Source organism: Colletotrichum orchidophilum (assembly GCF_001831195.1).
Source record: "Colletotrichum orchidophilum strain IMI 309357 chromosome Unknown Scaffold_112.1, whole genome shotgun sequence".
In the NCBI taxonomy this organism is placed as follows: domain Eukaryota; kingdom Fungi; phylum Ascomycota; class Sordariomycetes; order Glomerellales; family Glomerellaceae; genus Colletotrichum; species Colletotrichum orchidophilum.
In genome coordinates this window covers 35,004-60,662 of record NW_019173068.1, presented here as the reverse complement: position 1 = coordinate 60,662, position 25,659 = coordinate 35,004, and the positions used below count along the sequence as shown (strand labels likewise).

The window sequence follows — 25,659 nt, the reverse complement described above, 5'->3', positions numbered from 1 at the left end:
GGGGTCAATCTGGTATCTACTATGCTCTAAAAATGCCAAAAACTCCTTGCAAATTGCTCGACATCATGCCGTGACACGTGCCGCTCCGGGTATCATCGTCTATCCATCCATCTGTGCAGCCAGGTACGTAATTATTGAGAAGAAATGTCGTCTATGCGTTGGGTAGATTCAAACCTTGGGAGTGGTCTCATCTTCGCCGCGGAGCTCGCCCTGCACGGTCCGCTCGTCGTCAGAAAGGACGCCGCCATCACTGGGGGAGGCGGACTTGTTGCGCTGGTGCTCCTTTTCGTGCTCCTGCTCCTCGGCCAAGGCCTCGTCCTCGTTGACCTCCTCGTGCGTCTTGCGCATGCGCTCCAGGACGGAGGCGGCCTCGGCGGCGAAGGCGCACTTTGCGCGAATGATGTGGCCGTACTTGTGGAAGAGGAAGGGGAACGGCAGGCAGGCGAGGGCGAGGAAGGCCGGGACAGACGAGGCCCAGTGGATGCCGAGGTTCTGGTACATTTGCGTGGTGAAGAGGGGGAAGGCGGCGCCAAAGAGGGATCGCATGACAGAGTTGGCGGCCAGGACGGAGGCGGCAAAAATGACGTACGAATCGATGAGGTAGTTGAGCAGGCTGAGGAAGACGAGGACCAGGCCCGCAGCGAAGAAGCCCGAGGCGATGATGGAGACGATCCAGTGGACCTCGGGGCCGTTGGTCCAGGCAAACCAGAAGAGGCCGATGGGGAGGAGGCAGGCGCCGACCATGGAGGGAGGAAGACGGGCCTCGGGGGGAGCGAAGCCGCCGTGAGCGGCAGAGACCTTGAGGTAGCGGCGGCTATCGAAGCCGGTGTAGACAACGGCGGCAATCATGCCGACGGCGACACCGAGGAAGGCCAGGCCGCCGACGCCGGGCGACCAGCCGCGACCGCGCTGGAAGACGATGGGGAAGGCGGCAAAGAGCATGTAGAGGGTGCCGTAGACGATGGCCATGTAGATGGAGGTCAGGAAGACGATGGGCTCCTTGAAGAGGAGAATCCAGGGGCGCGAGAGGGCGACCTTGAACTGCTGGACGACGGTCTTGCGGGGCGCGTGGGCCTCGTACTTTGAAATGTAGCTCTTGCCCGTGATCTTGGCGAGCTTGTCGGCGCGGCGGCGGAGGAGGACGGGCGCGTAGGTCTCGGGGACGGTCAGGCCGACGACGATGAGGAGGATGCCGGTGAAGATGGCCATGAGGCCCTCGACCCAGCGCCAGCCCTCTGCGACTCCGAGGAAACCACCAACAATGGGTCCTGCACGGTTAGCTGGGAATGGACGCAGCGGGAAAGGATCACTCACCAATAGACGGGCCGAGGAAGGGGGCGGCAGCAAAGATGGCCGTGGCCAGGCCGCGCTCGTTGGCGTTGAACATGTCGGCAATGACACCGCCGGCGTTGGTCATGGGCGAGGCCCCAAACGTGCCGGCGAAGAAGCGGAGAATGATGAGCGTCTCAATGTTCTGAGCACCGGCGGCACCAGCGTTGAAGGCAGTGAGGGCCATGTAGGTGGCGATGAAGAGGTACTGGCGTCCGTACAGCTCGGACATGGGCGCCCACATGAGGGGGCCGACGGCGAAGCCAACGACGAAGAGAGAGACGCCCAGGATGCCAATCTCGGTCGACACCTTGAAGTCGCGGATGACCTCGGCGATGCCGCCAGAGTAGGCCGTGCTCACAAAGGCGACGGCCAGGGTGGCGATGGCCTGCTCAATGGTGTACGTCCACTTCTTCCACTTGGGGAAGGTCTGGGGGTTGTGGGCATCATCGGGGAGGAAGTCGACGACGTAGGGCGCCTCGTGGGTGCCTTGTCCGGGGTAGTTGCATTGGAGGACGGCCTCTGTGACGCCGGCCTGGTCAAAGAGGAGGTGGAAGTAGTTGGCCTTGTTCACGGGCTTCTGGGACTCGACATCGGCCTCGGTCGCCGTGACGGACGACGACGACGAGTGCGGCGCTGACGCCATCGTGGTGATGTGACGGAGATCGGTGGTAGAAGCTTACCCTTGGATCGTCTCCTTGATGCTACGGTGGGATGGGCGGTGCGAGTCTGGGTCGGATGAGCGAGAGATCTAATCTGAACCCGGAGACTCGGGACGGCGTATCGTCTATATACTGGCCTGCGGTGGGGATTTCCATTGTGATTTCCATCCCCTTCGTTGGTGCCCATCGACCAGGGGGTGGTGACGATCCACCGGGCGGTTTGTCTCCCGCACGCACAATCCCATGACTAACCCGCACGGGGTCGGTCGTTTGGACCGGGAACACACCAGCGGAGGGTCAGTTATCTCCGGCTCGGGTTAGTGGCAGTGTCGAAACTGCATTGTAAGCAGTCTGACAGGATTCACAGGACGGGATTGGGGCAGGAACTGTGCGAGATGTGCGATGGCAGGTGCTTTCGAGATCGATACTTGTTTTTCTTTCCTCCGTCCTTTTTTTCAGATACGTACCCGCTTGCGCCGCATGCACGGCGGAATGACGGGGTTAAGCGAGCCAGGGGACGGCCACACCGGGCCTAGTCCGCCGAGGCAACGCGCCAGAGATGACATTTCATGGGCTGGCGGCTCGCTAACGGGGACCCACCGTCCGGGATGTCGGTGGACCTGGCCACCGTGCCGAGGTGCAACCCATCCAACTCCAACGGATTTCGAGGCTATTGTCGCGCTCCATCCCCTATTATTACAAAGCCTTCGACAGCTCGTTTCGGGCTTGGTTCAAGTGTGTCTCCCTCTCCAAACGACGCGCACGCACGCGCAGCCGGATTTCTGCGAGGAGGCCGACTCTCTTTAAAATGTTTGACTGGGTCATGGCCAGGGGTACGAATACCGCCCGAATGGCATCCCACAAACATACGACACGGCTGCATGACGGACAAACTGATGTCCAGGGGCTTATCGTCTGTTGGCGCTACACCTTACGGACCTCCCAGATCTGGACAGACGGTAGGGAGGAGAGCAGGCCCGGTGATAAGAGAGCAACAAGGCGTGCCGGTTCGGGCAATGTCAGACGCGCTCGAACGACTCGGTGCATCGGCCGAGACTTGCGACGAGCACGACGTGTATGTCTACTCGAGCAGTAGGGCTGTTGTACTTTTCGTCATTGCGAAGCCTTTGCATCTTTCACCAGACGTCTTCGGAGCCGGGAGGCCCCTGCAGGCCTGGCCTGCTTGGCTCCCGAGCCGGCGGCTCTTGAGAAAATCTGTAAAATTGCTTGATTGCCTGGACCGCCGCACTCCACTTTCGGGCTGGTCAGCCCATGAAATCTGGGTCCCGAAAGGCCATGCGAGATTCCCATTTGATCGCGAGCGAACAGCAGACCAGCTTATCAAGTGAACCTCGGACCTTTGGACTTGGCAGAGGCGCACTTTTTCAGTCTTGTTTTTACGGCGGATGCAGGCTTGACACCACCCGTCGGCGTTTGACCGAGCGGCTGGCAAATCACCGAAAGGACCTCGGCTGTCACTCACGGTGGCCCCGTCGCAAAAAAATAAACTTGAATTTCCAATGTCACCCTGCCTAACCCATGCAATCCCGCTGAGAGAAAGAAGCCAAGTCTGCAGCCTTGTCGGGTCAGTCTCGTCCTCGCCGTGCATCGGCAAGGCGTATGCCTCCGCGGGCCTTGAAGTGCCTCATAAAGTCCGAACTGGGTCCGGCAGCACGACGGCTCCGGTCTGCCAAGACCAATCCCTCGGCGAACTTTGTCGTTTCCTTCAGACTGGCCCCGAACAACTTCATCAGCTCCGGCCACGCGTCAAAGTGCTCGACCGAGTCAACCTTGATTTCCACGAGCCGGAGCTGGTTGCCGGTCGAGATGATGGGCAAGAGGTGCATCAGCAACGAGGTTTTGAGGTCCTGTCTCTCCTTTTCGAGGAGATCTGGCAGTCGTTAGTCAGACTCCTTCCAGCAAAGCGCTCAACTTACAGCACATTCGCAGCGCAAACTCGATGTCGACCACGTCCTCCGCGTCCACCAGCTGTATGTACGGCACCGTGTGGTTCCAGACCAACATGCGGGTGATCTTCTCAAACGACTTGGCCTCGTTGAGCAGGCCCGCCGCCAGGCCCAACCTCCACAAGTCTCCGACGGTCAAGTGATCAATCGACGGCTCGTGGTAGTGTAGCATGGTCTGTGACGCATACTTGAGCGCGTCAATCAGGTCGTACTTGTCCGCGACAACCGCGACCTCGAGGATCGAGTCTGCCGCCGCGATCTGGCACACGCGCGAGTTCTGGTGGTGCAGGATGTTGAGAATGAGCTCCATGATCTCGGGGTCCTCGTCCGGGAGGCTGATCTTGACGGGTTCCGACTCCCGATCCAGCAGCTTCTGTCCCTCGGAGAAGCGCGGTCCCAGCATCGCGCCGAATACTCTCGACGCCCGTTTCAGTATGAGCGAGTCCACGCGGAGCTCTGTCGTCTCCTCACCGAGCCCCACGACGAGAATCACGTCGCCGTCCGGCACGACGGGCACGCCGCTGTAGTTGCGCGACCACATCCGCGCCGCGAAGCTCGCGGGCGAGCGCACCTCAAAGAACTTTTCCTGGGCCGCCATGGTCGGCTTGTCGATCACCATGTGCTTGCTGAGAGAGTGGTCCATTGTTGGTGTCGATGGACAGACTGCGACAAACGCGTTTTTTTTTTCCCCGAGCAGAGCGTGTATCGGTGTTTTCTTTCCCCAACCCATCGCCACCGTTTAGCCTTTCCCCTCAAACTCCTTGGGGAGAGTCAGTTTGGTGCTGTTGTGCCGGGAACACCCAGGCCCCTCAGGCTCGGATGAGACGCCGGGCACTAGTAAGAATCCCTTGGTGGTGTTTTCCCCGACTCAGCTCGCTGAATGGCGTCAGAGCCGAGGCTGCTTTTGGGCGATTGAGTCTGGAGCCTGGCCGGGTTTCCCCAGCGGGACGTCGTGTGGCCTATGCGGTCCTCTGAGTCTTGCCTGCTGACGCGAGCCTTGTTGGGCCGGTTGAAACTTTGGGTGCGCACTCAGCTAGGCTCCGTGTGTCTTTGGCGGGCGGGCAATGATGTTTAGTCAGTCTTGGTCAAAAGGCTGTTTCGAGCATCGGAGGCTTTGCGACCTGGGTCAAAGTCAATTCGACTGTCACTGCTCAGGCGCCGCGTCGTCCCATTTCTGGGTCGTCGGATGGCTGATGTTGGTCATGATGGAGACGACAGCGGTATATACCGCTACAAATGCGATGGGTAGTCTTTGATCCATTGTCAACCACACGCCGCGGCCTCCCGGGATGCAGGAGAGCGACGTATAATTCAGGGAATGGTCTACCAGACCGGCATACTAGGCAATATCAAGATGTTTATCAGCTGATTCCTTTTGTGGTATAAAAGAAGCGAGTTCTAATAAAGAGCAACCCGCCAAGCGCACCGAGCGTCGCTCAGCGGTTCCCGAGTCGAAAGAGGACAACACACGGGATTCTTAACCCAACATTTTAAAAAGGCAAGGGAGTGCGTGGTTGGAGAACACGAGGCCCAAGGCTAGAGTAGCGTCACATAATACATACCTTGTATCCCGACGAGAATGTTGCCAGCCATGGGGGTAAAGATACGAGGCGCATAATAATAATGGGCATAAACGGATACTCGCGCCTAGGCGCATATATATCCCTTTCCATTACTTCATACACGAGCTACTCGGACCCCCTCCCCCCAGATTGATCAAGAATGCGCCTGATTCTTTCAACCGTTGTCTGCATCACTCGTGGCGCCAGCTGACGCATTGGGAGACCTGTCGCCCCCCTTCCCAGCGACGACGCGGTGATCCGACTTGTACCGCTCCATCGTTTCTTTCGCCTTCTCCCAGGCACCCTGCTCATTCATGAGGTCGGGGAAGATTTCATTTCTATCGTCGTCCGGGTCGTATAGTGGCCAGCGGCTCTCTTGGTAGAGCAGGAAGTATCAGTGGCCGGGCTCGCCCACGTGCCAGTCTGTGTTTGTGTAGGGGGCTTGGACCCGGGGCTCAATCGGCATGCCGTCCATCGAGAAAGTTCGAATGCAGTCGGGCTCGGCCTCTTGTGCCCTTCGGCGAACAGCCAAGAGGAGAATGTACGAGTGAAGCGTTCGGTCGCCACCACCGTCGATTGGGTCCTCTTCGGGACGCACATCTCTCACTTGAATTGTCTGAAAGCTTTTGAGGGGGTGTCCCTCGCCGTCCAAGGGGTCATACAAAATCCGAATGTACTTGGGCGGCTGAGGCAGGAAACAGCTCTTGGTGCCGTCTGGATGATGCTCCACCTCGCACGCCTTCTCCTGTATCGTCTCGCCCATGTTTTGGGGGTGGCTAGTGACGTGACCGTAGCTGGTCTCTGCCGCCTCTTCGTTAGCCAGTCGCGGGTCGCCTTGGGCGTTGAAGACTATGTGGTCGTACAGTCGATGCTCTGGTCGCGACCACAATGTCGAATTCATGGTTTCCATGGTGACCAAGTCTGCGAACCGTAGACTTGTGACGTGCCTGGCGAATTCGTTGATCAGCTCGGGTGCGAGGGCATCGTGCCAGACCAGGGACATGAATTTGGAGATGAGCTCTTCGGCCTCTCTCGCCCGACCTTTGCGGTCCTGGATCGACAGTCTGGTGTTGATGGGCCGCGTTATGACCACCAAGCAATAGACTCCCGAGAGGCCCTTGCCGTGTGCGGCATCTCTACCGGCATCGCGCAGCGGCCAAGCGCCTATCAGAAAGTTGTCCTGCTCAGCGCGGCCGATGCCCAGGTCGCGAATATCACTGTCAGGCATGATTTCAAACTTTTGGCCGGTTGCGGTGGGAGAGATGTTGAGGTTGGAGAGTGGCAAGGCAGCGGCAAGTCAGAGAAGAAGTAGGAAGGCACCCCCCTACCCACGTTGGTCTTTTACCACTCGCTGTACAATCTCTCGCTCCGCTCCTCTCCCCTTTTTGACCCACGACTACAACTTGGCTTTCAACTTGTCCCCGACCTCCTCTTCCCAGCAGCACATCACTCCCACGTTTATCAATTGCTTGTTATTTGATTACACGATGCCCACAAACATCAATACACCCCTAAATATGGGGGCGTATGATGCTCTCGGCCGTAAGGCCGCGACACTCAAGTTCGACAGCGTAAAGGCGCACACCGAGAGTGTCAAGGAAGCGCTGACACAGCTCCGGCTGGGCTTGACAGACTCTGCTGCAAAGCATGGGTTCAATAGGCACGAAGTGCCGACTGTCGATGGCGGACGACGGCAAGCGTGGCTCGAGAAGAACAACTCATGGCTGAGAATGAAGAGCTGGGAGGCCAGGTGGAGTCCAAGGCTACCTTGTTCAGGGTCAGCGAACAAAAGATTCGCGACTTGGAGAGGGAGCTGAAACGTCTCCGCTCACAAACAGGTGTACCAAGGACGGTTCTTCCCGCGGACGACCCTTTTGGATCTTCAAACACGACGCCAGATGGGGTGGACTTTGGCAACAATGACGCTTCCAACTGCCGCGTTGTTCTCTTGTCTGATGCCGAGACCATGGCCAAGGCATTCGAGGTGCCTCGTCTCCAAGAGACGGCCAATTTTGGGTACGAATTCCACCACATGCTGCCTCGTAAGAACGAGCAGAGGCCTATGTATCAGCGCTATGTTTAGGTAGTGTAACGGCTCCGTCCTAGGAGAATGGCGCCATGATGAGGACGAAACGCGACCCAAGATTCTACGTCTCGGGCAACTGGATAGCTTAGGGGGAAATATGGAATACAGCATAAACACGGGTGATGACTATCTTGAACAAGTGATTGTAGTACTTCGGAGGCGGCTGCTGGGACAGCTGCTGCCGCTGGGCACTTGGAACCTAGTACTGCTGCTGAGGTGGCTGCTGCCACGAGGAAACTGGGGGTGCCGGCGCGGGCACGGGAGGGGGCGAGGCTTGATAAGCCGGCTGTTGGTATTGAACCGGTGCCGGGGCGCCATAATGCATGGGGGGCACCTGGGCTAACGCAGGTCGGGCCTCCATGGGCGCGGCGTGGACAGACAGGGTCTTGGACCTCGCCTCCTCCTCCTTTCTGGCGGCTTCCATTCGGGTGGCTTCCTTCAGGGCCTCCTCCTTCTCTTTGGCCTCCTTCTTCTGCTTCTCCTTCATGGTATCTTCGATGAAACTAGGAAAATTGTCCGCCGTCTATGTCCAGGGTATATGAGCAACGTTGTGATAGATATTCTTCAATAATTATTACCGTAGTCTAGTGGCTAACCACTTGTAATCGCCCTCTGAAATATTGGATTGATAGCGGCCTGCGTTCGAGTCGACTTTGTTAACTCTCTTTTTCCTTTTTTTAGTAATTACTTATCATACTTTTCATACTTAATAACTACAATTTTGCCTTCTTGTACCATAATGATATTGCATCCATATGTTTAACCGACCCTCCAACTTCATTTGATATCAAAGACGTGCGTGAGCGGGCGAGAGGTTGATGAGTAGCACGAAACCTGACTCATATCAGCACACGCTAAGCTGTCTACCACGTACTTTTTAATGTGGCCCTTACTTCTACCCGATAAATAGCGTCTTTTCTTATCCTTACTCACTTTGGGTTAACACAAGCCACTTTCTACCCACTTCATATGCCCATTGCTACGTAGCAGATCTCGTGACAGTTGTGGGCCCTGCTCTTGCCTACCCTAAGGCCTGTTTCCCACGATAACGTCAAAGAAGCGATGGGAAGACAGCTAGGAAAGAGAAGAGGGACGGTCAACAGTCACCGACACGCGCCGTCACAGCTGTCTAAGCTGAGGGACTCTACTCGCAATAGACCACGGTCTGGATCAGGCCAGTGATGGCTGCAATGAGCAAGTTGCGTCAGGCTGGAAGATGTCAGCCCGGGGACAAGTGGGGCCAGACAAGGCACAGCGGAATAGGATACATATTTGACGCCGCATCGCACTACACGTGGGCCGCCATCTCAACCAGTCTGGCGTGTCACGAAAACACGCTCAGAAGTCCCAATAGCTTTTCACGAAGGGACCGAACAGACGCCAAGGGTAGCGAGGGACGATGGACAAATAGGTGGACGATTTACTTTGACTCTCACAAATACTTGAGGACATGGACTGTTCTTATACACTTGAGTTACTTTGGACACAGTGACAGTCACACACACAATGAAAGCATTCGCATTGAGTTAAGTCTATTCTTTGGGGAAAAAAAAACACTGAAGAATGACGAGGCCGTGGCCAAGGCGAGAAAGATGGCCAATGGCCTTCGCCGCAGGCAAGGACAGCACCCAGGACCAGACCTTGTCAAGGTACCGCAGCACCAGAACCCCTTGTACATTGGCTGCTCGACCGAGCTGTCCACGCGCCTCAAGGCCTACAACGTCAACGGCAGCCTCGCCAACGTCAACAAGCCTCTGGCCTTTTTGCTCTCCGTGCTGAGACATGCCGGTCTCGAGCCGGAGCTGACGCAGAGAATCGTGGTCAAGGTCTGGAACGCCTCGTAGCTCGTCGCCGCCGAGAGGCTCTTCATCCCGCTCGCCCGCTCCTACCTGTGGCAGGACGGCTTCAACGTGGCCGAGGGCGGCGGCAGATCCGGGACTAGTGGCCCCCATCTGTTCAAGTCACAGCTCGACGTCTTTGTGCGCTCAAGTTGTCTGGCTGAGAGTCTCAAAGGACAATAGATGCAAGTTCTTGGCCAACATGGAGGCGATTTCTGATTGCCATGACAAAATCCTCGCCGTTGCTCGGGAGATTGAACAGGATTCGGATGCTATCGATGCCATGGACAAGTGCTGGAACGAGAGCCTCCGTCCCGAAGCCGAGGTCAACCTAAAGGTGCTGCAAGACCAGCTCAATGAGGCCGTAGAGCAGGGAACCTGGTGGGCAGAGCTCCATGAGCTCACGCAGCTCATCCAGGAGCGCATGAACTTGGGCGGCGATAGCACTACTGGTTCGAGTGATGCCTCTGCAAGCAAATAGACCAAATAAACACCCCCTAGACTGCCGTCTTGTCTCTCTTCCTGTCCTTGCCAAGTTTATAGCCTAGGTCTTGTCCGTAATATGGTGAATCATTGCGATGCAAGGTAGGATTGATTAGACAACGTGCCAAGGCAGGTAAGGTTATCTGACGGGACCGGTGGGGCTTTCAGGGACCAACGCTGTACCTAGCGCCTTCTCTCCTGCCGTTCCTGGAAGCCCCAGTACCTGACACAGCCAATCCCTGCCCAACGAGTCCCACTCCACCCACATCCCCAGATCTACAGTGCATACAGACCCACTTCCGAACCCTCCAAAACGGTTCTGGCTCTAAGCTAGGCGCCTTTCTTCCAGATGGGTATGGGCCGAGGGACAGCTAGCATTACATGGCGATGAAATACAAAGTCATTTAAAGTCTGGATTCTGCCGTGACCAATTCATTCTTCTGCAAAGGGTACCCCTGGTGCTTTAGAAGAGCACACTCTCGCCCATGCTCGATGACCGTAGAAGCATAAAGGTAGACTTGGTAGAAAAATAGAAAAAGGAAAGTCACCATAGATGACTCGAACGCAGGCCGCTGTCAATCTGATATCTCAGAGGGCGATTACAAGTGGTTAGCCACTAGACTACGCTCGTTTTTGAATATATGCAGACAAAATAGACCTATGAACTTACCAGATCACATCCTCGAGCTGCCATGGCAACATCTATCACTGTGGAACGAGAACACATCTCTACAGGGTGCCAGAGACGGGACTTTACATTAAACAAGTATTGAAATCATGAGGTAAGACAATTGCATTGATTCTATTCACACCTCGAGACACCGCCTCGCGGGCGGACCTGTGGCAACCTCCCAAGACCCCAGTCTCAAGACACTGTCTTGATTAGCGTCGGTTTTCCACAAACCGCTCGTTTTCCAGATGGTCGCTTCTGAGCACGGTGTAGTGACTTGCCGTCGCTGGATCCTTTGTTAAAGACTCCTGGGCCGTGGTATCGTGGTAGTAGTTGTATCCGATCCATGGGTAACGCGACATGCTGCTGGAATTGAGCATCCTCCTCCCAAAGTCCTTTGTCCACGGGAATCCTTCGACAATAGCTTTATCCACTTATCTGCAGAGTAGAAATCAACAGCGACACCAGCGGCGTGATCGTCGGCAATCTTGGCATAAGAGAACCAGCTGCGCCTGGTCCTGAGCGGGGGCTTGTTGGCTCGACGAAAGACAAGGATGTGCGTCCATTGAAAGTTGGTGAATACCGGCTGCTGCGGACAAAAGTCCATGAAGTGCTCCTTGGTGTTGCAGAATGGACAGCCCACCAAATCGCCTCCAGAGTCGGGCCAAACGCAGTCCAAGAGGTGGTGGCCCACGCCTGAGCAGCTGCCACATACCATGTGGCTGCAGTCAGAGTCCCTCTTCAAGAACTCGAATTCGGCAAGGCCAGAGTCTAACCTTTCCAGCAGCACGTGAGTGTGGGGGTCTGGTCTCGTCTTGTGTACCAGGTGATTTTGGCCACGCGTATTTCTGCGGCGCCGCTGAGCCCTCGACGATATGGGCCTCTGCTCATCAGAGATCGGTGAGTTGGAGTAAATTTGGTGCGAGGAGCGACGAGCCATGTTTCCCGGGGACTCCATGGATGGCAGAGGATCGTTCTGTCCGTAGCGTCGCTGGACCTGACGATGAGTCTGACGACTTTCGACTAGACCACTGGCCTGGCGAGAATTCTGCTGACCACTGTGTTGCTGGATCTGGCGATCGGCCTGGCGACTTTCGATCTGACCAGTGTGTTGCTGGGTCTGGCGATCACTGCGGCGACCTTCGATGAGGCGATCGGCCTGGCGATTGGCCTGGCGAACGACCTGTTGACCAGCCTGTTGACCAGCCTGTTGACCAGCCTGTTGACCAGCCTGTTGACCAGCCTGTCGCTCGACCTGGCGACTTTCGATTAGACCAGCGGCCTGTCGATCAGCCTGCCCATCGGTTTCGAGGCCCCTTTCCCTTTTAATTTGTATAGATAAAGATCGCCTGAAACGTCCACTAGTAGCTACTTCCATCTCCAAATTCGGAAGACGAGGCGGCGGAGGAGGAGGAGGAGGAGAAGGCTCGGGAAGATCGTGACCCGGGGATACAGCTGGAGCATGAACAACTTGCTCATGCTGTGCATCTCGCGATGGTTGAGGGCATGGGACAAAGCGGGCGACGCAGGAGAAGACGGCACCGTTGCCATACTTCATAATCTTGTCGAGCATTTCGTGGGCCTGCTCGCGTGGACCGTACAAGGCGAACACGTTGTCCGACATGTGGTCGACGACCGCCTGGCCAAGGTAGCGGCTCGTGACTTCGTTGACACCATCGGCGTCAGCGGTCACTTGGAGGCGGCCAAACACGGGTTTGGCTATGGGCGAGGATTGCCGGGCTCGTTTGGTGTCTTCAGCTCTATCTAACGCAGAGCGATCTCGTTTCGTGCGCCGAGGCGTCTTCAATTTCCATGGCTGACTATATCGGCGATTAGCGTCACTGTCCAGAATTCATCAAAGGGACGAGTCATACTCACCTTTTTCTCAAAACTTGTTCTCGAAAATGGGAAAAGGCTGCAGTGTTTGTCTGAAGTTGAATGGGAAGGTATGCAGGAATGTGGAGAGAGAAGACAGGAAAGGTAGGTAGGAAGAGCAAAGTGAGAGGAGGAAGGTGGGGCCGTCACGACAAGTGTGCCTGCCTCCAGACTAAGGTATCTGGATTTCGAGTTTCACTGGCGTTTTTCGATCCGAGAGAGACAATAAGAGTTATGACCAATTCCTGACTGCGAACTTTCATCAGCTCACCGCCAACCCATCCTTTCTTGCCTCGAACCTACAAGACGACGTCTTGACTGCCGACCTCCTCCGCAACGCTCAAAGCTCCAGTCGACCATTCAAACACCCACAAGTCCGTTCTACTGCTCCTCGAGTCATCAACCGACCATTGAGCATCGATTCGAAGACACCCAGCAGTACCAGCGCACCGCCACCGTCAACATCACACCAACCATCCGTCAGTTCATAGACGTCACCAAGCTCTACTCCAACGACCTCAAGTACGATAAAGAAAAGTATGACGTCTTCATGGGGCCTGGCTTCAAAAGCCGCAGTATGCCGGTGCCTTGTCCAAGATGCTCAAGGGCAGAGTTTCGGCCAATGGCTCCGAGCACCTCGACGAGTACAACAGCAACAGTTGTGTAGGGGAATACAGGAACACTTCGAACCGCACTTTGGCCGCGTGAACTACTTGTAAGAGCTCTGCCACCCATCGCTCAATTGCCCGTGAGAATCCAGGGAAGCCAGGCCAGCAGGTGCTCGACGCACTCATCCAGAGGGTCGCCGTAATCTGCAACGCATGTGCCCCTTCGACTCTACGTTCAACAGACGTGACCACCTACTCACCTGTTGCGATGGTGTTTCAGAGTGCCGAGACGCCCTTCTCTCGCCTGATCCTATCTTAGCAGGTGTAACCAACCAGTTGAGGGCATCAATCAACACAATGGAGCGGGAGCGCCAGAACAAGCCGAAGCACTACCTCTAGGGTGCCCCCGACACGAGGCCTACTAGACTGATCGAATGTACAAGGGCCAAGATTCGGCAACCGCATCAATCGCCCTGGCCGAGGCCCCTCGCGCAACAAGAAGTGCTACGTCTACCCCAAGCCCAACCACAACCAAGCACTCTGAGAAGCAGTGACGAGAGAAGTTCAAGTCAACCAGAGACAATGGAGACGCCTCCCATCGAGGTTTCCTCGATTCCTATAGGGGGTGAACCTTCCAGTGCCCACAACACCACCACCGACGTCGACAGCGATACCGAGGCCATGGCTCAATACTTTACAGATCTCATCGACGTATTCACTTCCTCCTTTAGCTCACCCACCGCCAACGGCAAGGTTCTCATGGATCACATAATTCGAGCTCATGGCTATCGACAGCGGAGGGGCGTGACAAAGGGGGACTCGGTGCTTTAGAACAGATGCCACTTCTATCCCATCCACGGCGATTATTTACATTGACAAGGCCTGCATTCTACCGATCACGTTATATCCACTTTTACCGTGTCGTGGAGGCAGCACCGACGATCTACAGGACGTGGCATAATGGTCTAATGCCACTAATCACCTCGGGCAAAGGGCATAATCAGGTAACCTTTGTAATCACGAAACCGAGGTCCCTGCCTGTTGTGCCCCATCTTGGCCAAGACGCATACAATGCCTCAAAAGTTCGAGAACAATTCTGCCACTCCTTGCATGCGTCCGCATGTAAAGACTTCCATGATTTGTTTCAGATCGGGGCTGAGGAATCGCACAACCGCATGGTCGAGCTGCCCGCCTCGATCAACCAGCGCTCGGCATTGGATGGCGGCGGTCAGGCAGTTGGCACGGCAAAAGTCAGCAAAGAAACTTACTGGTTCCATCCATGCCGGCGTCTAAGTAATTTGGCAGAGCGCTGTGACGGCCGAGGCTGGATATGGATGCGGGCGAGCAGAATTTGCTCTCGAGAACGCCGGCCGGATTTCCGTCATCTTGTGGTTCACCCGGGTTCCGTGAGGTGGTGCCTGGGTGCAGCATCCCGGCCTCGGCTGTGCCACCCACCACCGGCATTGACGAATTCCATGATGCGTGGATGGCGACGCAGGCGCCTCATTGACCTGTTGTGGTCCTCATTGCGGAGGAGGGTAGGATGCGGCGTCGGTGATTGGTGGCGGTTGCTTTGTTGGAAGCGGGCATTTTACCGTTGTAAGGAAACGCATGCGTTGGCAGCAGGGCCCCGGTCAGGACCCGAGCGACTGTCACCAGACAGTGCAAAGATGAGATGTGGAAACGAGCCACGACCGAGGCACGAGATGGAGCAGGCCGGACTCTTTCCGCTTTGTGTACTATTGTTTGCTGCGGAGTTGCTCAGCGCAGACTGACTCCGCGAATCGAGGAAACCAGCGTTTCATTGCCGCGTTTTCTCGTCATGGTCGACGAGCGGCGACTACCGCGACAAGGTATTTGGAAAGAGGGGGTTCGAGACAGTGGTCCATTGCAACGGCCGTAGCCTCGCGCGTCGATGCCATGAGGCACAAGAATCGAGCTTGTGGCTTCGCCGTCGTTGGAAGTAAGTGCTGGCCCGAAACGGCAAGGCTGTCTTACACACCAGCGCAACTGGCATGGACCGAGCGTCACTGTCAGAGCTAGATTGGCGGGATGACGGACCCGTCGTTTACCACGTTCTTAGCGGAGGAAGCCCTGGACCCCTGCCAGAAGAGGTGAACACAATCACCAACAGCTGAGAACCAACAAGAGTGGAGTCGACGTGAGAGCGTGTGTGGGTGGGGACGAGTGCGAGTTGCAGAGAGAGGGCGTGTGTGTATCCGAGACCCCACAATGGGACGAGTCTTGTCGCCAAGAGGCACGGCAAGATACGCGGACAGTCACCAGCTGGCGTAACTGGCGTGCAACTGCCAGCTCCCAGAGTCGACTTGCTGTTGGCTGGCCGCCACATGGACAATTCCTCATTGTGTGCACCGTCCGCTCGCTGCAATCGCCCGCGGTTGGCGATGGGAACCGTCGACTCGGTTGGCGGACGCGGGTGAGAGGTGACCGGCAGGTATGGAATGCAGCAGCGCCACTAGAGAAACGTCAGAGAACAGAAAACGAATTGCAAAGGACTGGTCTTGTCTCACCAACCGGCCGTGTCGACGCCGATTGGCGATGCTCGTTGACAACCGAGACCACCGTCTGGAAGACGTGCATCCGAACATGTGGCCCGAAATCCAGGTACTCTTGTCATCCGGAGATGTGCACGATGTGCTCAACTTTATCCAACTCGATTTGCTGCCACCCACCCCGGTCGCACCCTGGGTGTGCGGCCCTTGCCTTGACAAGCAAACAGGAACCCGGAATCAGCGTCGCATATCTGCTGGGCAGCGTCCACACCAATGGCCCAGAGCTGTAGAACTGCAAATCACTACGAGGCGGGAGGACCCCGGCTTCCTTTCCCCTATTGGTCCATCCTTCTTTGGCCCGGACCGTAGCTGATTGGCTGGGTCTTTGTAGCATCGCGTGTCGCCGGCGGCCATAGGTTGTGCCTACTCTGCTCAGCAGCTGATGAGCTGCGGGTGCGCCCAGTGGGCAAAAGATCCCTTTTAACACAATGTCAATTACAGTGGAAGGGATTCTTCCAGCCGCCACAATACCGGTTCCGGGTGGCTGCCGGGACCCGTCATGGCGCATCGGATTGACGACGGAATGCTTTGTTGCATGCGGCGGCTGCATGCTGGACAATGATTGACCCGGGAACAATTCAAAAGGTCTCGATCGAAATGCACAAGAGGCGACGTGCCGCCTCGTCCCTGGTGGCCCATTGATTGCATCGTGCCAGTCATACAAGCCTAATGGACGCGTCCCGTTGTCAACTCGCTTGGTGAGCGGTGGTGTCGGAGGAACCCAGGACGCAAAAGCTCCGTTGCAAGTGAAGACTTTGTCGAAAAGAGCCGGCAGGAAGGCATGAAGATCATTACCAATGGATGGTGAAAGAGGCCGAGCACTATCGACATGCCGACGGAAGGGAATACAGGGGAGCGTCGATCGGGTGAGCAAGCGGTGCGGGTGAATGCCTCGATTGAGAAGGGTGTTTGCTGGATGGCCGGAGGACGTTGAGAAGTGGAGTCAAGGAGCGCAGCGGACGGAGGGCGAGCATGCACAGCAGGAGGGCAAAAGGAGCGGGCCGGGCTGGGACGAAGGGCCCCCGTCCGCCGGCGCGCTCTGCTGGTGTCTGGCTGCCTCGGCGACTCGCTCATCAAGGGAGGAGGCAGTCGCAGGCCTGGGTGGTTTGCCCTCGTGGACGACACTCGCTCGCGTGGCACAGCAGAGGCAGCGGCGGATGCAAAGAAAGCGACGAGAAGCTGAGCAGCATCTCAATCTCCACACAGTGGCTGGTTCTTTGCTGGCCGAGGGACATGAGCGAGTGCGAGTGGCAGATCTGGAAGGAAAGGTCAGCAAGCAAACATGCACGTCGGGGGTACGGATACAAAGTACAGAGTCTCGCCCGAGGCGGCGCTCACCAAGTCGCCATCAGCTCAGTCTCGGTCAGCTGAGGGGCGCGGCGCAGTGGGAGGCCTTGGTGCCTTTTGAGGGCGGCCGAATTGTATTCCAGAAGCGTACGTCCATGTCTGGATGATGGAGTGCAGCAGCCAGCAGGAAGAGGGAGGCAAAGTGCGTGGGCCGGGATGGTGAGGTGAGCCCCGGTTCCAATTTCGTTGCAGAAGGAAGAACCCCGGCCGTTGGGGATGCTGTCACTTCCCTGCATCGCACCGGCAGCACCGTCGAAGCCTCAAGAGCTTCAGTCATTGTGCTCGGTGCAGGCCTTCGCGTCACTCGAGGTTTATCTACCCGCCATCGCCTGGGAACGATGGGAACACCTGCGTTTGGCTCCAGCAGACACGCTCGTAGCGCGGGCCATCTCGAGACTTGAGCACTAGAAAAGGTAGTGTAGGCATGGCCCCTGGCGTCAGTGGGCGGCCGCTAGGTATGGATGCACCCGTCGTTTAGCGGGCCCGAAGGCGCCATCACGTCCCCGCAAACTTCCAGGCTGGCGAGATACTGCAAGTCCATGCTGACTACCTGGCGATGAGCACATGTCGAGCAGTCCACCAACGTCGGCGACATATCTCGTAGCCATACTCCGTACTCCGTCCTCAGAATGCAAGGTAAATATAGACGTGTGGCGATTCCGGGCCAGGGGCTCCAGGGCGAGGTCGTCCCCTTGCCTTGAGAGGGATAGGAGCAGGCACAGAGAGAGACGAGTTTGCGACTGGCGGTTGGGACCAGCCCTCGAGTCTTTTCCCTCGAGGGTTTAAGGCGTGCATGGCCGCGTTGCATTGTCCAAGGCGCCCCGGCACACCCAAGTCCCCAGTTGCAGTTCCGACAAGACGTCCAGCACCGTCTGATTCGTCCACTGGAGCCTCGCATGCGCAGTTCTGCATGCCAATGGAGCCCTTGCTTTTGCACTATCCTGCTGCGTGCGGTGTGTTGCACAACGCTCGCTGAGTCTGCGATGCATTGCTATGAGAGAAGTGCACCCAGAAACCAAGGACCGAGGACCGGTTACCTCAGGGCTCAGGCAGACACCACCGCAGTAGTCGCCAGCGGGGAACGTTCCTTGGGCCTTCCCCACACACCTCGCCCTCCCGCTTTCTCCTCTTCTTTGTCCAATCAGGCCTGGTCGCCCATCCAGTGCTTCGACGGTACGTATCGTTTCCCCTCGACTGTGTCTCCTTCAACCAAGTTGCATTCCAAGCTCCGTTCCCATGCACCCGTCTCTCTTTTTCCCAACTGGACGGAGGCCGAGTGCGATGCGGCACCCTCGCGGACCATTCACCGGCCAGAGTCTCGACAGCCACCATCCCGACTCCCCAGCCGTCCGCCAATGTCGCCTCCTGTCTTGCCCTGGTCGAACCCATGATCCCGGTCCTTGTCCTGGTCGCCGGACTGGAACCGCACCCTCGTCCAACTCTTGGCCCTGGCTCGCCAGAGCCGGGGTGTCCCTAAGCCCATCCGTTTCCGCGCCGCCTACCAGACCACCCCGTCTTTCTGTGCTGCTTGTTCTGCTCAGCCAATTCGCTGCGCCCAAATCTTCCTAACGAATGCCTCCCTCCCATCTCGTCGTCACTTCACTCTACTGCTGAATCTCGAGTCCTCACTCACTTGCAGTGGCCGACCTCTGACACGCAACTAAACGTCCAGTTCTTGCCGGCCACCATCCTCTCTTTTATTCGCTCGCCCTTCGCGTCCAACAAGTCGGCAAGTCCAGAAAAGACACCAGGCCCCAATTTCTCTCACCCATCCATCACATTGTCCGACGTGGGGCCTGATCCCGGTCCCTCCTCGACAGGACAAGGCAAGCCAACACTGCACCTGGTGTTTTGCGGATGCCGCGTGCTGATGCTGGTCGGCCCTGATCCTCGCTCGCCTGCGCTCTTTTCCTCTCCCTCTCCTCTCCTCTCTCTTCCTTCTTCCGATTGCTCTACTCGCTTCTCCTCCTGGACCCAAAGCGCCAACGGGGAATCATCGTGCCTACACAAGCGGTGCGCGCCGGACGGGTAGCGCGAACAGGGACTCTAGACCCAGCATACTCTGTACAGCCTCTCTCTCTTTGGCACTGCGGATTGTCTGCAGCTTCATATACATGCCAACAACCCCCCACCACCCGTCGCCTTGCCCTTTTCTTCCCTTCACCACCTACCTGTGCCTCGCTCTGGTCGCACTCCCAACACCGCACACCCTTCCACGCCAACGCCCACGCCTACCTGCGCAGACGCCTACTCGCCCTATCCGACACTGCCTGGCCTGATCCGACCGTCAACTTGCCGCCTCTCACACACAAACATTCATCCGTCTTGCATGCCAAACGACACCATAGTCGACTCCGTTCTGTCTCGCCCACTCGAACGTCAATCGTCCCGCTGATTGTTCCTCCCGGTTTCTGGGTGCTCCCATCGAACTAAATTTGCTGGCCCCAACTTGGACAAGGATCTTCCCGGCTCGACTGTGGTCGTCTCAATTCACGGCGACACACCTAGCCGCTCCAATCCATCGAGCAAAAGCCCGCACTTGTTTATCGCCGATAACGATTAGACCGTGTCTCAACCGCGCGCCTTCGACCAGTGGTCTGGACAGCGAAAAAGGAAAGGGAACGAGGTGTCTCTGTTCTGTCACGAGCCTTTTGTAGACGTTTGTCCGCCAAGCAGCGAAGCGCCATTGCGCAAGACAGCGGACAAAAGAGTCCTCTCTCTGCTACCGTCCGCCTCTCGGTTCATCGTCAGCCTCCAGTACCCTCGACTCGTTTTCTTCGATCCTTGTCCCTTCGCAGGCGCTCCCAATGGGCGTGGTCTGACTTCCATCTGACGCCGTTTTTCTTCCAATCTGCAGTCCTGCTGAGACCCGAAAATCCTCACTTGACCCACGCCAATCGTACCGAGCGCATCCGGAGCTGAACGTCTCTCTCTCTCTTTCTCTCTCCCAAGGGCTGAGTACGGATCTGAGACCTCTCCACCCACTGTGAGTTCGCTCCGGCCGCCACACCCCCGAGCCGAGAACGTGGAAGGGTGGCCCCGCGCCGGAACGAGCATTGATGCTAATAAGGGCAGCTCACTCTCAGGAGCAGCACACGTTATTGTAGCCGTTGTCAAAACCATTCTCCCCACCTCCCTTTGCACAGCGGAACCTACTTCGTCACATCATCAGTTGAAGTAGACAGCATGGCTCAAAGACACAACTCATGGGCGCCTTCGCCCTCGTCGTATGGTCCGCCCAGGTCAGCCGGAGACGGACACTACGCCTACGAACCCGAGCCAATGCGGCTCCCACCTCCAATGCACTTGATGAATGGGCAGTCGAATGTGCAACCGAGGCCCGCCACACAGCAGCAGCCCGAATATCACCAAAACGAGTATCATCAAGCCTCATATTACCGTGCTGATTACCAATACCAGCGCGAATACCACCAACCTCCCTCGCCCAGCTACCATCAGCCACCGCAGTACCAACACTACCAACCGCCACCACCTCAATCCGCACAGCTTACCGACCCGTACAGAGCAGCTCCCATGCCCCGCTATCCCCAGGAATCGCCACGCCCATCACCGACGTTGTCTGCGACCAAGAGTGAACCATTTGACGAGTACCAGGCGGCGAGAGAAGCGCACTTTCTCAAGCGTAATCAGCCTCCACAGATGCCGCACATGCCGCAGGGTGCCCCGCGCGTGTTGAACGACAACTATCAGGGCGGAGGCAAAGTCGCCATTCCTTTCACGCCGCCCAGCCTGAGAATTCCTGCGGTGCGGTCTGGGTCCGCGATCCCAACGGCCAGAACATCGTGGAGTGCCACGAGCCAGCATGAAAGAGTCAAGATTGAGGATCTTTTGAGCGGCGGCGGCGGCGAGGACCGAAGGATACTCCACCGCGCCCTGGAATCAGAGGTCAAGGTGGTCCAAAACGAGTACGAGATCTTTTTCCGCCAACAACCCATGGCGGCCAGGTGCTGTGGCTACGGCGAAAGAGACAGGAGAGTCATCGATCCACCACCCATTGTCCAGTTGAGGATAAACAACCCCGACCTCACGCCTGACGAGCTGTATAACAAGATACACCACCCCGCCTATGTCGTCCACTGCAGTATCTGGGACGAGACCGGAATAAAGGATGAGACCAACATGCCTGACGAAGGGTTGAGGCCGGGAAAGCGCATCATGGGATCGCTGGTATCGTCGCCCTTTGTGGGCCAAGATGAAAACGGCAATGAAGGCTGCTTCTTCTGTTTCCCCGACATGTCAGTTCGCACACCGGGCAGATTCCGTCTCAAATTCGTATTGGTCGTCGTCGATCCGACGCACATGGCAAAGAAAGCTCCCATCCGGTCCACCATCATGAGCGAAATATTTGTCGTCTACAGCGCAAAGGATTTCCCGGGCATGCAGGCCAGCACACCCCTCACGAAGCGTCTCAAGGAGCAGGGATGTCTCATTTCCATCAAAAAGGGCAACGAAAAGTCTGGCGGGAAGAACACTCGTCGGCAAGATGACAGCGACGACGACGACGAGGAAGACGGCGGCGGCGGCGGCGGCGGCGGCGGAAGCGCCTCGGCCAAGCGCAAAAAGACGAGGAAACAGCGATGAACGAAACCCCCACCAACTTCACGGGACAGCAGACAGACAACCGGTACCGGCAGCATAATGTAACACGGCGTTCGTTGGAGATGGGTCAATCGGCGAATACACGGCGGCGACGGTGTTTGAATTGGGAGTTCTCGTCGGGTTCCAGGCCCTTTTAACGAAAAGAGGCGTACAAGATCGAGTGTGCACTACTTCACCTCCCGAGGCCAGGCGGGTCTCGAGCAAGGCAGTCATTCATCACGGCCTCACAAAGCGAGGAATACCCGCTACGATGGTCGTTTTTCTGTGTCTATCCCATTTGTTGCATATTTCTTATTTTCTTGTCGATTTGCCCATCGTATCTATATATACCCTTAGTGGAACTTTTATGGATTATGATCATGGAGAGACGCGAGTTTGACACCGGGTCGACTCTCGAGGTCCCAGCGGGAAGAGGCAGTCCTGCTTCTCTTCCAAACGGATGCGGGCTTTTCGCCGTGACCTCGCTAGGTACCAGACGGAGACAAAATTCAAAGTCGGGCCGCCGCCTTGTGTCGGACTCATTCATCTCACATTGTTCAGTGACACTGAGCCCAGCCGCCACACGTTGGAGCTGGTTCCCCATTCCAACATGATCTGACCATAATACGACGCAAACAAGGGAGGGCTGCTGACACTCCTTTCGGGGGAATGTGTCGCAAGGCATGGCCCCATTGCCTGGCGTCGATGGCGCTGACGATCCTCGCAGACACTGCATTCCTCGGTTGGCGGCGCGAGTCCTCAGGTTACACGGCCCGATAAAGGCACGGTTGAAGTCGAGCCGGGTCATCTAGGGAGCAAATGGGCAAGGCATGCGCGCTGTCTCTTCAGGGACTCTCTTGACCTTTGTCATGTGTCTGTCCCGCGCCTCGAGGATTTTTAGCATCGTGAGGGTCCCCGCCCTGGCGATCTGCATAGTTTGCGAGTCAGGGTTCATGGATCTTCCATTTCCAACAGTCGCGGTTCGTGGCCATTGACCATTGACCAATGCAAGGTAATGGCCCCCTGGTGCCGCGATTCGGGCATCGACTCGGTATTAGCCGCCGCCCATCCTCCAAATAAAGTTTCGGGAGGGACGGGCAAACGGGTGACGGGTGACGGATAGCGAGTGCCGCTGGATCGAACCATACCATTGCCTTATTAACCACGGTCTACGTGTGCGCAATGTCACCAATTAAATTTTTTTTGGCGAGATTTGCAGGAGCGGGAACGATTTCCCGTTGGACGGGCTCCAGTGGCACGCGCGGGTCTTGGTCCGGGCTTTTTTATTTCCTTTCCTCGCCCTGGGACTGAGACACCAGAATTGTCTTTACACTAGGGGATGTGTGGCGCCCCAGCTCTCCAAAAACTCGCGTGGCTTAGAGTCATTGACATCATTGATTTTTGCATCGGAGCAGAATGCGCACGCATGGGGCGACCCGTTGTGTCGCAATGCGGAACCTTTCTCTTGAACGCGCCGCGCGACGACCTACCTTTTCATTCCCCTGTGGAATCAATTCGCGAAGCCGTTGGAGTTGAGGTGAAATAACTCGTGATTTCGTGTTTTGCGTTACACAGCATTCGCGGCCTCAGCGCGCCCATCCATCAATACATACCTCGCTCTCGTACAGCCACAAATTCGTCCGCCCACGTTCACTACAGTCACAATGGCACCCGGCCCGCGCGTCATATACTGGTTCCGGACCGACCTCCGGCTCCACGACTCGCCCGCCCTTGCGGCAGCGCTCGCCCTCGAACCGGCCGCCCTGTGGCCCATCTTCACCTGGGATCCGCACTATGTGTACCGCGCCCGAGGGGGCCTGAACCGGTGGCAGTTTCTGTTTGTCCCCACGCCCCTCTTCCCTCATGAACGAAGCCCCCCGAAATAACTGACACAAAGCCGTGTGCAGACTGGACTGTCAAAATGACCTGTCAGAGAGCATCACCAAGCTCAACCCAAAGTCCAAGCTCTTCGTGCTGCGCGAGGGCCCGCAGACGTTGTTCCCCAAGCTCTTCAAGGCGTGGAAGGTGACGCACCTCGTCTTTGAAAAGGACACGGACGCGTACGGTCGCGAACGGGACGAGGTGGTCATCCAGGCCGCCCGGGACGCCGGGGTGGAGGTTATTGTCAAGAGCGGGCGGACGCTGTGGGACAGCGACGCTGTGGTCGAGAAGCACGGCGGCAAGCCGACAATGTCCATGTCGCAGCTGCAGGCGGCCGGGGCCAAGGTCGGACCCATTGCGAAGCCCATTGCCGCGCCGGAGTCGCTGCCGGACCCGGGTGAGATGCCCGTGGACTTTAAGCAGACGCCGCCCGAGACGAAGCCCGACTTCAACGCGGAGAACAGGACGGAGGGCGGGGACGCGGCGTACAAGAAGATTGCGGGACCCCACGGAGACTTTGCGATTGAGACGATGGAGGAGCTCGGGTTCCCGTCGGCGACCACGCCTCACAAGGGCGGAGAGACGAGGGCGCTCGCGCTGCTCGAGGAGATGCTGGCCGACAAAAAGTACACGGCCACGTTTGAGAAGCCAAAGACGAGCCCCGCGGCGTTTGAGCCGCAGTCGACGACCTTGATGTCGCCGTTTCTGCACTTTGGGGCGCTGTCGGTGCGCGAGTTCTACTGGAGGGTGCAGGACGTCGTGAGCAAGTACGGCAAGGGGGCTTCAAAGGTCCCAGAGAGCTTGCTGGGCCAGCTGCTCTTCCGCGACATGTACTTTGCGGCGCACGCGGCGCTGGGCTACCAGTTCACGCAGACCGCCAACAACCCCTACTGCCGCTTCATCCCGTGGCACTTGCCGTCCAAGGTCGACCACGAGACGGGCCTCGTGACGGGCGAGTACCACGTCGACTCGGAGGAGGCGGACGAGTGGTTCAGGCGGTGGAAGTACGGCGTGACGGGGTTCCCGTGGATCGACGCTCTCATGCGGCAGCTGCGCGAGGAGGGATGGATTCACCACCTGGGGCGCCACTCGGTCGCCTGTTTCCTGACGAGGGGCGGTTGCTACATTGACTGGGAGCGCGGCTGCGAAGTGTTTGAGGAGTGGCTGCTCGACCACGAGCCCGCCTGCAACGCCGGCAACTGGCAATGGCTGAGCTGCTCGGCCTTCTTCTCGCAATACTTCCGGTGCTACAGCCCCGTGTCGTTTGGGCAAAAGTGGGACAAGCAGGGCGCCTTTGTGCGGCGGTGGGTGCCGGAGCTCAAGGACCTGGACGCCAAGTACATATACGAGCCGTGGAAGGCGCCGCTGCCGGACCAGAAAAAGGCCGGCGTCAGGGTGACGGGCCGCGGCGAGAAGGAGGAAAAGGGAGTGTACCCGAAGCCCATGTTCGACTTCAACACGAGGAGGACGGCGTGCCTGGCGGCGATGAAGCAGGCGTACGGGGTCGGCCTCCACGGGAACGACGACCAGGTGCAGGACGGCAGCTGGCGCGAGCTCTTTGCGGGCCAGGACACGGAGATGATGGACGAGTTTGAGAGCGACGACGGCGAGCGCGCTGATCGCGGCGAGGACCACAAGACGGCACATCCCAAGGGGAACGAGATTACGCCGGCTAAGCGCGGCGCCGATGAGGGCAGCGCTGAGCAGCACGCCGATAAGAAGAAAAAGTCGTAGCCCGGCGTCATCGTACCGGAGAAGAGCCGGAGACACTACCAGCCTTTGCAGGCTAGCCGCAGCCGACACTGGAGCTCCGAGGACGACGTGGTCTGATGAGCGGCGGTACGCAAGGCGGTGGATTGGCGTCGATGCGGAGTCTTGTCCGCATCCGATGTGAATGTATCTGCAGCGCATGGCCACCACATCAGCATGGATCCTGGGCAACCGAGGCACGAAAAATGTTGTTTCTGAAGTTGGTTCTGAATGACCCAGGTGATGAAAGTCGCACTGACATGCGTGGGCGGGTTTTGTTTGCCAGAGCGTCTTTTCCCACGCCAAAGACCGTGATTCAAGCCGCTCCTTTCGACATGGTGTTAGGCCTAGGCCCCTCATGTACAGCTGTACGGATGATGCATGTGGTGTCGCCAAAGGTTGCCAATCAAGCAGAAGGCGGCCAGACGCC

General features: G+C 57.4%; 13 protein-coding genes across 13 annotated transcripts; 8 read left to right on the top strand and 5 right to left on the bottom strand.

Annotated features, from left to right (window-relative positions):
- Positions 1-168: 168 nt before the first annotated feature.
- On the bottom strand, positions 169-1,975 carry CORC01_10910 (major facilitator superfamily transporter; the record flags this gene model as incomplete). The annotated part of the gene is made up of 2 exons (XM_022622537.1): positions 169-1,268; positions 1,315-1,975. 2 exons carry the CDS (start codon positions 1,973-1,975, stop codon positions 169-171), a joined length of 1,761 nt encoding a protein of 586 aa, XP_022470948.1.
- Positions 1,976-3,577: 1,602 nt separating this feature from the next.
- CORC01_10909 (BTB/POZ domain-containing protein) lies at positions 3,578-4,688 on the bottom strand (the record flags this gene model as incomplete). The annotated part of the gene is made up of 2 exons (XM_022622536.1): positions 3,578-3,882; positions 3,929-4,688. 2 exons carry the CDS (start codon positions 4,686-4,688, stop codon positions 3,578-3,580), a joined length of 1,065 nt encoding a protein of 354 aa, XP_022470947.1.
- A 1,226-nt stretch (positions 4,689-5,914) lies between these two features.
- Positions 5,915-6,748, bottom strand: CORC01_10908 (uncharacterized protein; the record flags this gene model as incomplete). Its single annotated transcript, XM_022622535.1, has 1 exon — positions 5,915-6,748. One exon carries the CDS (start codon positions 6,746-6,748, stop codon positions 5,915-5,917), a length of 834 nt encoding a protein of 277 aa, XP_022470946.1.
- A 289-nt stretch (positions 6,749-7,037) lies between these two features.
- On the top strand, positions 7,038-7,603 carry CORC01_10907 (uncharacterized protein; the record flags this gene model as incomplete). Its single annotated transcript, XM_022622534.1, has 2 exons — positions 7,038-7,112; positions 7,181-7,603. The coding sequence occupies 2 exons, from the start codon at positions 7,038-7,040 to the stop codon at positions 7,601-7,603; spliced, it is 498 nt and encodes a 165-aa protein (XP_022470945.1).
- Positions 7,604-7,805: 202 nt separating this feature from the next.
- On the bottom strand, positions 7,806-8,093 carry CORC01_10906 (uncharacterized protein; the record flags this gene model as incomplete). The annotated part of the gene is made up of 1 exon (XM_022622533.1): positions 7,806-8,093. One exon carries the CDS (start codon positions 8,091-8,093, stop codon positions 7,806-7,808), a length of 288 nt encoding a protein of 95 aa, XP_022470944.1.
- A 1,105-nt stretch (positions 8,094-9,198) lies between these two features.
- On the top strand, positions 9,199-9,925 carry CORC01_10905 (uncharacterized protein; the record flags this gene model as incomplete). The annotated part of the gene is made up of 2 exons (XM_022622532.1): positions 9,199-9,446; positions 9,628-9,925. The coding sequence occupies 2 exons, from the start codon at positions 9,199-9,201 to the stop codon at positions 9,923-9,925; spliced, it is 546 nt and encodes a 181-aa protein (XP_022470943.1).
- An 884-nt stretch (positions 9,926-10,809) lies between these two features.
- CORC01_10904 (uncharacterized protein) lies at positions 10,810-12,416 on the bottom strand (the record flags this gene model as incomplete). Its single annotated transcript, XM_022622531.1, has 2 exons — positions 10,810-10,960; positions 11,032-12,416. Coding segments are annotated over 2 exons (1,536 nt in total), but the record flags the coding sequence as incomplete, so codon positions are not given.
- CORC01_10903 (uncharacterized protein) lies at positions 12,060-13,399 on the top strand (the record flags this gene model as incomplete). The annotated part of the gene is made up of 3 exons (XM_022622530.1): positions 12,060-12,345; positions 12,739-13,047; positions 13,233-13,399. 3 exons carry the CDS (start codon positions 12,060-12,062, stop codon positions 13,397-13,399), a joined length of 762 nt encoding a protein of 253 aa, XP_022470941.1.
- A 263-nt stretch (positions 13,400-13,662) lies between these two features.
- On the top strand, positions 13,663-13,911 carry CORC01_10902 (uncharacterized protein; the record flags this gene model as incomplete). Its single annotated transcript, XM_022622529.1, has 1 exon — positions 13,663-13,911. The coding sequence occupies one exon, from the start codon at positions 13,663-13,665 to the stop codon at positions 13,909-13,911; it is 249 nt and encodes an 82-aa protein (XP_022470940.1).
- A 2,629-nt stretch (positions 13,912-16,540) lies between these two features.
- Positions 16,541-17,408, top strand: CORC01_10901 (uncharacterized protein; the record flags this gene model as incomplete). Its single annotated transcript, XM_022622528.1, has 2 exons — positions 16,541-17,087; positions 17,248-17,408. The coding sequence occupies 2 exons, from the start codon at positions 16,541-16,543 to the stop codon at positions 17,406-17,408; spliced, it is 708 nt and encodes a 235-aa protein (XP_022470939.1).
- Positions 17,409-18,448: 1,040 nt separating this feature from the next.
- CORC01_10900 (uncharacterized protein) lies at positions 18,449-19,032 on the top strand (the record flags this gene model as incomplete). Its single annotated transcript, XM_022622527.1, has 2 exons — positions 18,449-18,638; positions 18,704-19,032. Coding segments are annotated over 2 exons (519 nt in total), but the record flags the coding sequence as incomplete, so codon positions are not given.
- A 1,154-nt stretch (positions 19,033-20,186) lies between these two features.
- Positions 20,187-21,602, top strand: CORC01_10899 (uncharacterized protein; the record flags this gene model as incomplete). The annotated part of the gene is made up of 1 exon (XM_022622526.1): positions 20,187-21,602. The coding sequence occupies one exon, from the start codon at positions 20,187-20,189 to the stop codon at positions 21,600-21,602; it is 1,416 nt and encodes a 471-aa protein (XP_022470937.1).
- A 1,661-nt stretch (positions 21,603-23,263) lies between these two features.
- On the top strand, positions 23,264-25,214 carry CORC01_10898 (DNA photolyase; the record flags this gene model as incomplete). The annotated part of the gene is made up of 2 exons (XM_022622525.1): positions 23,264-23,436; positions 23,507-25,214. 2 exons carry the CDS (start codon positions 23,264-23,266, stop codon positions 25,212-25,214), a joined length of 1,881 nt encoding a protein of 626 aa, XP_022470936.1.
- Between the last annotated feature and the right edge of the window lie 445 nt (positions 25,215-25,659).